Below are 11912 nucleotides of genomic sequence, written 5' to 3' on the forward strand. Positions count from 1 at the left end.
TGAAAATATAGCCACCATGCCCGCTGTTTCTACCTGCTCCCTTGTTAAGTAAAGTGGGAGCTCAGTGGTTTTGTCCTGAAAGAACAGATGGTGCTGTGTTGCCACCTTGTGCTGTAATGGGAGATTAGGAGTCTGGCATTCTGAGAAAAGAAAAAGTGCAGCAGTGCATTTAACAAAGCAAGAAATCTCCTGAAGATTTTGGGATTAAGACCATTGTGTTCTCCACCCTTCCCACCACCTTGATGTTTTCTAAAATTGTATATAAATGTTTCAGTATTGTTTGTCTTAGTACAGTAGCATGGAGGTAGTTGAAATTCCATGTGACATGCTTTTTTTATATAATAAAAAAAATATATATATAGAATAGGAAAATACATTCATGCTCATATTTTTGTATTGCATATAAAATTGAGCATTTCAATTGTGAATTTTTGTAACATCTTACTAGTATTACCCCTAATTGGTAGAATATAAATTCTATAGATAGATGGTCTACAAAGCAAGTGTTACTTTTATAATTTTTTTGTCATTTTTGTCAGTTTGTGTCCACAGTGCATGATGGCAAAAGATTGTCACATAGTTTCCTAATATAATAGAGAAAATGGCTGTGTCATTTTAGCTTCTTCTTGCAGAAGTTTTGACTGCATGGTTGTAGTAAACTTTATTTTCAGTTTCATACTGAAAAATATTTTTTCATGGAAGAGCAGCAAAAAAACCCTGCCAAAATATTTTGCTTAATCAAGACTAGAAGAGTACACAAGGGCACTGCTGGTTCATGGAAAACTTCTCATCCCCCAGGACCCCCAGCTCCTTCTCTGCAGAGCTGCATTCCAGCTGGCCAGCCCCCAGCCTGTACTGATGCATGGGTTATTCCTGCCCAGGTTTTGGAGCCTGCACTTGTCTTTGTTAAATTTCAAAAGGTTTTGCCCTACCTGTCTCTCAGGTCTGTTGAGATCCTTCTAAATGGCCACATAGCATTCTGGGGCATCAGTCACTCCTCCCAGTTTTGTGCATTTTTAAAAAAAAAAGGTTAAAAGGGATTAGTAGGCTTTACTGTATTATTTTGTAATGCAATACTTTTTTCTCTTAAAAAGAAGAAAAGGAAAAAAGCCCCACTAAGAAGTCCGAACCCATTTTGCTCAATCAAAATTGGATGCGTGCTTACAGTTTCTATAAAGATGATTAATGGGGATTAGTCAATTGTAATGTATAAGAGCAAATGTTGTCACATCTATGCCTTTAGTTATCTGGTAATAAAGACCATCCTGAATTCTTGGCTTTCTTAAGCCATGATGATGAACTATGAGGAATTAAAGCACAGAGTATACCTGTCACATTACATTCCAGTTTGTCCATTCAAAACCACCTCCAGGTTTACTTGGCCTTTTTGTCGACATTTTAGCTGTTGGTCTGTTCCCCATAGTTCCAGGGACAAACAGTTTTTCATTTAAAGGAAATGAATTACTTTTTTTTACCTCTCAAAGAATATTTGAGTGTCAGTCACTAGTATTAAGCATACTGATTTATATAATTATACTGCTGCATTGTTTATTACTTCACCTTTGAATATGGAATCTTGGAATGATTTGAGTTGGAAGAGACCTTTAAAGGTCATCTGGCCCAAGCCCTTGTAATGAGCAGGGACATCTCAACTAGACCAGGTTGCTCAGAGCCCTGTCCAGCCTGACTTGAATGTTCCCAGGCATAGAGTATCTACTGCGTCTGTGGGCAACCTGTTCTGGTGTTTTGCTATCTTCATCCTAAAATATTACTTTTTAGTGTCTAGTCTGAATCTACTCTCCTTCAGTTTAAAGTTACTGCCCCTTGTCTTATTGCTGCAGGCCCTGCTAAAAAGCCTGTCCCCATCTTACTTTAATTATTGAAAGGCCACAATAAGGTCTGTCTGGAACCTTCTTTTCTTCAGGCTGAACAACCACAACTCTTGCAGCCTTTCCTCACAGGAGGGGTGCTCCATCCTTCTTCCCTGACCCTCCCCTGGACTCACTCCAACAGGTCCATGTCCTTCCTGTGCTGGGACCCCAGAGCTGATGCAGCTCTGCATGTGCGGTCTCAGCGGAGCAGAGAGGCAGAATCACCTCCCTTGCCCTGCTGGCCATGCTGCTTTGGATGCAGCCCAGGATATCGTTGGTGTTCTGGACTGCAACTGCACATTGCCAGCTCATTCCAGTTTTTCATCCACCAGCTACTCCAAATTGCTGTTCACAGGGCTGCTCTCAATCAATAACCCAGTCTGTATTGATACCTGGGATTGCTCCAGCTCAGGTGTAGGACCCTGCACTTGTCCTTGTTGAACCTCACAAGGCTCAACCTTCTTGAGCTTGTTCAGGTGCCTCTGGATGACATCCCATCCTCCAGACATGTCAAACTCATCACTCAGCCTGGTGTTGCTTGCCAGCTTGCTGAGGGTGTGCTCAATCCCACTGTCTATGTCATTAACATTTCGTTTCTTAAAATAACCCTTCATTAACTGCATTATAAAGTAATGCTAAAGACCAGTGCATACAAAATTAGAATTGGAGAAGATGTTTTGACTACTTGCCAGGTGGATGTAGGAGATGAAAACTGCTGAAAAGGCCCAATTAGAAGGTCATTCTGCACGAAAACTATTTCTATAACTCTTGCTGTGTGGTGACCATTAATAACCTAGTTTCAGGGCAGCAGGTAGAGTAGCAGAGTAATTTGGAAAGAACATAAGCTTTTGTTGGTTTGTATTTTGTTGTTAGACCAGCATGATGGAGATACACTTTCCATGTGTCTTGGTTTTAGCTGGTACAGTGCTGTACTTTGGATTTAGTATGAGAATAATGTTAATAACACACTGATGTTTTGGTTGTTGCTCAGCACTGCTTATCCTAGGTCAAGGAATTCTCAGTGTCACATTCTCTGCCAGGTTTCAGGTGTACCAAAAGTTGGGAGGGAACATGGCCAGGGCAGCTGACCCAAAAGCATATTGCATGCCATGGAACATTATGCTCAGTAAATAAAGTGAGGAGAGTTGGCCAGGAGCTGCTGGGCTGTGCTGGGGGACAGGCTGAGCTGGGGATCAGTGGGCTGTGAGCAATTGTATTGTGCAGCACTTGTTTTTCTCCTGGGTTTTATTCCTTTCTCTTTCTCTTGCTCTCACTCTCTCTCCCTGTCCCCCTTCTCATTGTAGTTGTTACCATTCCTACTGTTATTATTATTATAATACTTTAATAATTTCAATTATTGAATTGTTCTTATCTTAACCCACTGTGTTTTGGGTTCTCCTTCCCATCCCACTGTGGGCAGATGGGGGATGAGTGACTGAGCAGTTGTGTGGTACTTAGTTGCTCTCTGGGGCTAAAAAAAAAATCAGCAGTTTACATGGGCTCATTGTATTTAAGTCCACAGCATTCTTCTTTGCTTTCCCAGGGAAAAAGTACAGTTTATTTTCTCAAGAGGAAATAATAGTATTTAATTGACTCTCAATTATTTTTTGTGTTCCTTCTATTAATTTCTTGGAAATTGCAGTGTGCCAGAGTTTGTAGAGCAAAGTTATCTTTTTTCCATAATTGCTTATCCTCTTAAATAAATACTTATCCTCTTAAATAAATGAACCCTCTTAGTGTGGGGGGGAAAAGAGCCGTGTACTGAAGACTGTTTCCATTATTAATACTATTATTAGACTCCCTCCTGTTTAATTTTCTGCTTCCTTTATATTTTGCTGTTTTAAAATGCATCTGGACTAAACATATCTATGTATTTTGTTTGGATATAGGTTCAGCACAATGCAGATAAATCTACTACACTGAAACTGGCAGATTTCGGCCTTGCTAAGCAGGTTACAAAACCCATATTTACTGTCTGTGGAACACCAACGTATGTTGCTCCTGAAATACTTGCTGAGAAGGGTGAGTGTATATATTTTTAATTTGTCATAAATCTTTCAATTATGCTGAACTTTCTAATAATGGAAGTAGTCCAGAATGTTTCAACCTACTGAAATATCTTTTCAGGGTAGGAGGTTGGCTAGCAGTGTAATTTGGGAAAGGAAACTTCTTAGTTTTTAACAAACATGAGCATGGCATCAGTTATATTTGCATTATTAGTGTCTGTGCTAATATATCACTCACTTCCAAGCAGAAAAGCCATAAAATATCATAGATAATAATAGCTGAAGGGGGGAAAATGACCAAAAGTTCATGTTATAACCTAAGAGTAGCCAGCCCCATTTCATAACTGTAATCCAAACAACTTTCCAAATCCCCTGATGATGCCAAGTCATTGTGAACATGTATGTTAAAACTCTTTAACATTTCAAAACATGTTTTGCATCACAAGGAATTTTGAAGATTTCATCTCCAAAAAGATTCAGATCTGGAAAGAAGTCAGTTTTGTTGGTGACTCAAACAAATCTATTTCTGGCTTTTGTTCTGTGGAGCTGGGTTGCACATCTCCGGTTATATCCAATTTCAATGGAAACTTGGCACTCTTAGTTCTTTTTTGAAGGGAATCTGAGGGTGACTATTTTAGAAATACGTGCCCTGTTTTCTCAATTAGTCTCCAGTTGACACTGGCCTTGTGAGACAGTGTTTGTGAAACATGTTGTGGAAAAGAGAGACTCTGTGAGAGCTGTAGCTAATAATGGGCAGCTTGTAAGCGTGGTGTACCAGCCACTCATTCTTTTGCTCACCTCTTCTTTTTGAGGAACTGAGCAGAGGTTCTGTGTTGCTTTTTCATTCTATTTCGAAGAAACAGTTCCTTTGCAGTTGTGAGTTTTCTTTCTAAAACAGGACATGGTTTGTCCCTTCTTCCTTAGGCTATGGCCTCGAAGTAGACATGTGGGCAGCTGGTGTGATCCTTTACATCCTGCTCTGCGGTTTTCCCCCTTTCCGCAGTCAGGACCGTGATCAAGAGGAGCTGTTTCAGATCATACAGCTGGGTCACTACGAGTTCCTATCCCCTTACTGGGACAATATTTCTGCAGGTAAGATTCTGCACGTACAGTAGATCTGAGAAGCGGCAGTCTTCTTTCCTTTTTTCAGGGAAGTGAGCTTCATCAACTTGGGGTGTTTTATGGGTCTCTCTTGTGTGAATCTGTGCTTTAAATGTGAATTTAGTACTCTGGTATATCAATGCCTGTGTTTCTGCATATTAGTTCAGCATGCTTTAATGGAGTCCTCAATTCCTCCCTCTGTAAGCAAAAGCAAGGATTTTCCTCATCTTGTGTATGTGTCTCTGCAGAAAAAGGTGTCAAAATAATCTCAAGGGCTATGTTAGATTGTAAGAATGTTATAAAAAAAATCTCAAAAGCTGGGAATGAAACCCTTGTCCTGGAGAACACAGTGTCAATTTCCTATTGACAGTGGGGTCTGCACATAGTAGTTTTTTCTTTCTCACAGTCTAGTACAGTGTCTTTTGTGCACTCTTCAAAATCAGAAACCCTAGAACTCCTTTAATCCCTGTACAGTCTTTTAAAGGACTCGTTCCACAGCATTTTACAACATTTATGTCTTATAATAGATGAGATAGCCAGTGCTCATTCCTGTGAATGTGAACACTCAGCCAGATGCCTCCAGCACACTTTTGAGATTAAATTCCCTTCACTTTCTCCTCTGTTTCTGAAGGGGAGAATGACATCAGTCATGGAGATTTAATATTTTCTGTCACTAACTCTAACTGCAGTTTTTAGAATAGCTCCTGGGGATAGTTACAAAAACCATGGTAAAACTAATGAAAAAAGCAAGAAGGACATTTTGTGTGGGTATAACTGTCACCATCACAGAATGGTAAGGTTGGAAGTGACCACAGTGGGTGATGTGTTTCAAACACCCTGCTCAAGCAGGGTCGTGCTAGAGCACATTGCACAGGATTGCACATCCTGGAGCATGTTGCACACCACCGTGCTTCACCCCTCTCTCCTTTGCTTTCTTCCATAATAGCAGCAAAAGACCTCATCACCAGGCTGTTGATAGTGGATCCCCAGAAGCGCTACACAGCACGTCAGGTACTTCAGCACCCCTGGATCAGAACAGCTGGGAAAACCAACAGCAGGAATCTGCAGAGGGAAGTGACAATCAACATCGAGCGCCATTTCCGGGCCCAGCGCCGAAAGGAAGTTGTTAATGAGGACACATGAAATCTTTCAAGCTCATTTTGTCTTCTTTTTATTGATTAACAAATCATTTATGTTTTCTTTTCAAAATGAATTGGGAATTTAATGTGTAGCTGTTGGTGGCTATTGCCATGCCTTTTTTTTTGATTCTGAGATTCTGAAGGACAGAGATCACATTCACATCCACCTCCTCTGATGTTACTTGCTTTCTCTCTGTTGAAAGCAGCGGGGTCTAGATAAATTCTGGAGGGTGTCTATTCTTTTTCTTTAATTACTTATTAGGGCTTTTACATCTTTTACAAATTTTGCTTCTGTGACTCACACTAGTGGTGAATCTTCTTTCATCCTTTTTGTATGATATCCTCCAGGAGTTTTGTGTTTGTAATGTTTTCAAAATAGCTGTCTGCATACACGTCTTGCACTAATTCTTTAAAGAGTCTTTTCACTAATTCCTTCTAGCCACAGAGAAGGAAGAATAAAAAGTAAATAAATTGTTGAGCTGTAGGATATAGTAAATAAACAGCCAGATACTGTATTTATTAGGTTGTGAGGGGATACAAACCCTTATTGAGTAAATCTGATGTTTTATGAAATCTCCTTTGGCGACATCTTTCATTGGTTGTTCAGGGTAATAGATGGTCCAATGTTCCTGTTACAAGAAGGTGGTGCTGTGTACTATGTAGGTTTCATTTGTTTTTAGAAAATGAAGATATGGCTGACACCTTTTCAAGATTCAAATAATAACAAGTTTCAAAGAGGTTTTCTTCCTCCTCTGGGCAGTAGGAAGTTAAGCAGTTCTAAGGGCACTTTGCTTCTTTTCCCAAAATCATAATTATGAAATGTTAACTCAGTTAATTTTCCATATTGAATTTTTTCCCTCTTGGAGACATCCATGTGCATCTGTGACTTTTCCATGCTGGTGGAGAAGAAAAAGCTTGGAAGTTGTGACTAAAATTAACCCTTGCCTTCATAGTTTCCCTTTCATCATCACACTTTTTCAGTGTAGTTTAGCAATTGTTTTGTTTAGTTGGTTGGGTTTTTCCATCTCTTGCCCTCACTGTGACCTTTTCTCCTTGCTTCCATGAGAATACGCAATGGGATGAAATTAAATGAAAATCCAACTTGAGGAAAAACAACTTGTTGGCTGTGGAAAGGTCTCCCAGGGGAAGCGTCAGATGCTCTATTGCATGTGGTTTTTAATATTTTTATTGGATGCAGTTTTAAAGAAATTCTGTGGGGGAAAATTACAGCCCAGAGAGGGGCCTTGACCTAGACCAGCTTTTGAATCTCAGAACATTTGATTAATTAATTAAATTCAAAAAGCACTTGAGTTTTCCATTTTATAATTCTTTATCCTCAAGTTCTATGTGCTAGCAAATAATATTGATGTTAGAATGTCAGGGGTGTTGGCACTGAATACACAGCCTGTAGAAATGAAGGAAGGTGTTTTACACTTGGAGAGCTGCTGCTCTGCCTATGTATTTCATAGTGAGAAATGTCAGAAGCATTTCAGAATCAGTGGAACATTTTCACAACTATATAAAACCAGAATATTATTTTTTGGTGAGTGCTAATATTTTGTGTGAACTTGCTGAATAACCAAAAAGTGTAGGGTGCTGTCATCACGTTTCTGTTTCATCTTGTGACTGTTTTTCTGCAAGAATTATGTATAAAAGTAGAGATCACTTGACTCTTAAAGGAGAATTGCACTTTAAATTGAATTAGCTTATTTCTAATACTTACTGGAATAAGACTTGCTGTGGAGTTCAAGAATTGGTGAAACAAACCAATCAATTCTTCTCTGTATGCCCAAATAGTAGCTCTGTGATATGTCATACTTCTGCTTTGGAGTCTCTGAGTCAGGAAGACTTTTCCTTTTCCTGAAAACAAGAATGGATTTAAGTGCTTCCCTGAGTTAAGGGAACCTAATGTAACCTTATATTATAAAAGCATTACATTGTAATTGAGTACTAGTAATAATGTATCCTCTGTCAATTTAAGTCTATTTTGGATAGGAAACTGTGGAAAAATAGCTTCTGATGTGCAATATTATATTTTGTAATTATCTTATTTTTAATATAGTTGTTTAGGAATAAAGTCTGAAGTGACAAAAAGTATTTAATCAACAATGAATCTGAAAGTTTAGAGATTGTGTTACAAGTTGCCTTTTTCACCTTTAAGAACCTGTCTGCAGCCTTATTCATAGTGCAGAAGATGGAGAATTTGCTTGTAGTGATTATAAAAGTAATTATTTTTTCAATGATTTTGTTTTTCTTTCATGTTCTCTGTGTTCCAGACAGGCTAAACATGGACTGTGCCAGGTGGTCACTGCAGGGCACCTGTAAGTGCAGATGCTGCTGTGGCAGTGCTGAGGCACAGGTTTGTCACTGTTGCTAATAGATGTGTGGCATTAGGCCCTCCTCCTTCAGGTTGGAGGCTGAAAAAGCTTCCAGGTGCTTCTCAGGGTTTTTACTTCTTTCTTTCTCTCCTGCTTCATTATTCCTTCTTTTCTCTTGTTGCTTCCACTGTTCTTGCTCTGCCTCTGTGCTGTCCAAGGGAGTCCAGGTGCCCGAACATTACGGTTTAATTTATTTGTAGCAATGAAAACCCATATGATTTTGGAGAGCTCAGCCTCAAGCTTTGCTTGCTGGTGTTGAAAGTAATATTAGGCTGGACTAAGACAAAAAATGGTGAAAATCCCCTCTCATCTCCTACTGCCTTTTCTCAGGCTTTTCCCTCTGTATGACATTCCAATGAAGACCTGATCTTTATGCTCTGTAAGAGGGTTTCCAATATATGAACCATGTTCACACTCTGTGATTGAGGATTATCACTATTCTTCTTTTTCTGAGGTTTTTCTAAGGTATATTGTCTCCTTGGGTTCTGGAGTCATCTTCCCCTTAATATTTTCATTTCTTGATTGGTTCCTTTCTCTACAGTATGTCTGAGGAAGCTCAGAGCTGGGGGAGATTATAGACTCCAAGGAAATTCTTGCTGATATGTTAGTAAGATATCCCTTCTTGCCCCTCCTTAAATCTTTGTGATTGGATTAGATTAGATTAGGTTTTATATTCCACTGAAAATAAAACAAGTTTTGGTGTCCTCATCTCTTTAAATACTAACAATGAAGAGAGTCTGAATATGTCACCAGGAAAAACAACCCTGCCTGCAAGAGCTAAGTGCAACATATTAATTAATATTGCAGACCTCAACAGGAAAGTTCTACTTCCAGAGGATTTGTTGGGTCTAAGGCAATAGAAGGCAAGAACCTGTTTGTTTGCTGCAAGCTTTAGCAATTTAGCTGAGTAGGAATCCTTTCATGCCTCTTAAAAGATATTGTTTGGTTCCTAACTCAAAACGGAGATACTGATCAAGTTCTAGTTATTCCAGAGTTATTTCTTTGCTATCTCGTATTGACTATTCAAAAAATATTCTCCTTTTAGAAACCAGAGGCTCTCCATCAACTTTAACCATTGACTTGGCTCTTCTTTAGTTGGTTGCAGCTTTTAAGCATGATTGCATATTTTCATGTCTCAGACTTGAAGCAAGCACAAAGATCCAGGCATGTAGAATTGAGTCATCAGTGTTTCATTTTGTAGTAAAACACATGCCTAATAGACAGAGTTGCTTTTTTAGCTTTTCAACTGCCTGAAGATAAAGTGGTCCCTGGGTATCCCCTCCATTTGCCACCAAGGTCAGCTTCTTCACTTTCCCATATGCTGTTACATTTCATTGCCCCTAGACCTCACCTACATACTTTCTATTAACTGTCATCTGCCTCCTGTCATTGGCCTCTTATCCCCTTGGATCACTCCCATTATTGAAACATGGTGAAATCTTCACATGTTAATATGCTTTTCTTCAGGAAATTCTGGCATTAGAAATGGGAATGAGCAAAAAATCTTGGAAATGTTTAGGCATGTGAAACTGCAAAAGACTGGTTCTTCACACTGCATGGTGCATAACTGCCTGAAAATGTACAATGGGAATTCGGTCATTGCTCATATATTTAGTCTCCTAATATTTAAAAATGTGTGCCCAGGAGACCTGTGATTGAAGCTTGGCAGTACAGCAGAGTCTCTTTCCTCTGAGACACAGACTTTTATTCAGGGACCTTCTTAATCTAAGATTGTTTAGCAGCTGTGTAGAATAGCTAGACTCCAACATCAAATCAGCCACCTCGCTTCTGACTGGAATTAGAGGTGGATTTCCTGCATCTCTGTTACTGCAACTTTTGGCTGTAAGGTGATGGAGGGATAGTGGGATGTTATCCCCTGAGCTTAGGCCTCTTGGGATTTGGTCCTCTTGTTAAAGTGAACTTTCAGGAGTCAACTGCTTGCTTTTTGGCAAGTACTCAGATTTGGGGAGGTATTCAGTCTGCTTGACATTATAGTAAATTTGCTGTGCTTATAAAGTGATTTTCCCAAAGACACATAAGTATCACTCTTAAATATTTTTCCTATAATTTCTTCTGTCACCTGGATTTCTTTTAATTTAAGCAATGTAAGGAAAATGCTTTTTAAATTTCTGGGCATGCATTTTTCTGTCTTTTTTAAGTCCACAAGTAATACTTCACTGTTGACATTCTTGTTCCTGAAAGGAATTATGGGCACTTTAACTGGGCTGACAGTGTATAATGGCACTGTTTGTTCTACAATATGGTTTATTTGTAACTTGGCTGAAGGTGTAATTTTCTAAATTAAAATACATTGTAGACTTCAGCAGAAAAGTTGTTATTCCTCCCCCTGACCTCCAATAAAGGTAAACTATACAGTAAATGTTATGTTTCAGTTCTTTCCAATAAATTGCGAAACAAATGTGTGGCCAAGTATTTTGAATTGTTTTGTTATTTTTTTTTTACCTTCTGGCAATGTATCTAGTTGGAAATGCTTGTTTTAAAAGGTTTGCAATTTCGGTTAAGTATTGTGTATACCTTCATTTATGAGTAGCACAACCTGTTCTAATGCTGCAGTCCTTTGAATACTTACAGCTGTGTTTTTCTTTGCTGCTGCATGTAATCCCATTAAAACCAGCACAAATCTTTGCAGAACTGGAACTGAGATTTATCCTACTACATTTTTTGTCCTATATTGTCTTATTCTTATAAGCTGGGTTGTTAGAGCCATCAGGACAAGCAGACTCAGCTTCACTTATGCTTAATGCATACAGGACTGATTTCTCCCATCATTAAATCATTTTCTGTAAAATTCAAGTTTGTTTAGAAAAAGGTTTGCTTTCTTTGTGGAAACAGGCATTCTGTTTGAAATGGAGTTGCTTGCAAAAAGTGGCTTTTTCAAAGGAGACTCTTTCTTAGTAGCTTGTGTACATTTCAGTTCTGTTATTAAAAATCGTATTTTCCTGCACGCCTGCAGTATCTACTGAAGCAGTGGAAATAAAACTGTGTCTAGGATATTGGTGGTGGTTTTGAAGAAGCTACCCTCTCTGCATGTGAGCATGTGTGACAAAGTGGATGCCAGGGAGAAAATTTTACTGCATATTGGTCCTTAAAGACATCACAGCCTCCTCATTACCCTAAGAATAACAGTAAACTCTTTGGAATGACTGACTTTTATGATAATCACACAAATTTATTGCACTTCATTTTAACAATTTGTATAGGCAGCTAATTAAATCTGATTTAATGCTTTGCTGTAAGGAGTGGGATTCAGATGTATTTTCTGTGTCAGAAGTAGTTGAAGGCAGAGTCCAGCAGTGCAACAAATTTGTGTGATTATCATAAAAATCAGATGTTGTATGTTGTATTCTTGTAGATTTTTTTCTTTTTAAATTAGAACTGTTGACAAACTAGAAATTG

The 11912-nt window shown here is 38.8% G+C and overlaps 1 protein-coding gene across 1 annotated transcript in view; it reads left to right on the forward strand.

Annotated features, from left to right (window-relative positions):
• DCLK3 (doublecortin like kinase 3) overlaps positions 1-10928 on the forward strand; it is a 30317-nt gene extending 19389 nt beyond the window's left edge. Inside the window, exons 3-5 of the mRNA XM_036406648.1 lie at positions 3761-3893; positions 4802-4969; positions 5925-10928. Coding sequence (XP_036262541.1) covers positions 3761-3893; positions 4802-4969; positions 5925-6121 — 498 coding nt within the window. The 3' untranslated portion in view covers positions 6122-10928. The remainder of the gene's footprint in view (positions 1-3760; positions 3894-4801; positions 4970-5924) is intronic.
• Positions 10929-11912: the final 984 nt, after the last annotated feature.

Source organism: Molothrus ater, chromosome 1 (assembly GCF_012460135.2).
Source record: "Molothrus ater isolate BHLD 08-10-18 breed brown headed cowbird chromosome 1, BPBGC_Mater_1.1, whole genome shotgun sequence".
Classification (NCBI taxonomy): Eukaryota; Metazoa; Chordata; class Aves; order Passeriformes; family Icteridae; genus Molothrus; species Molothrus ater.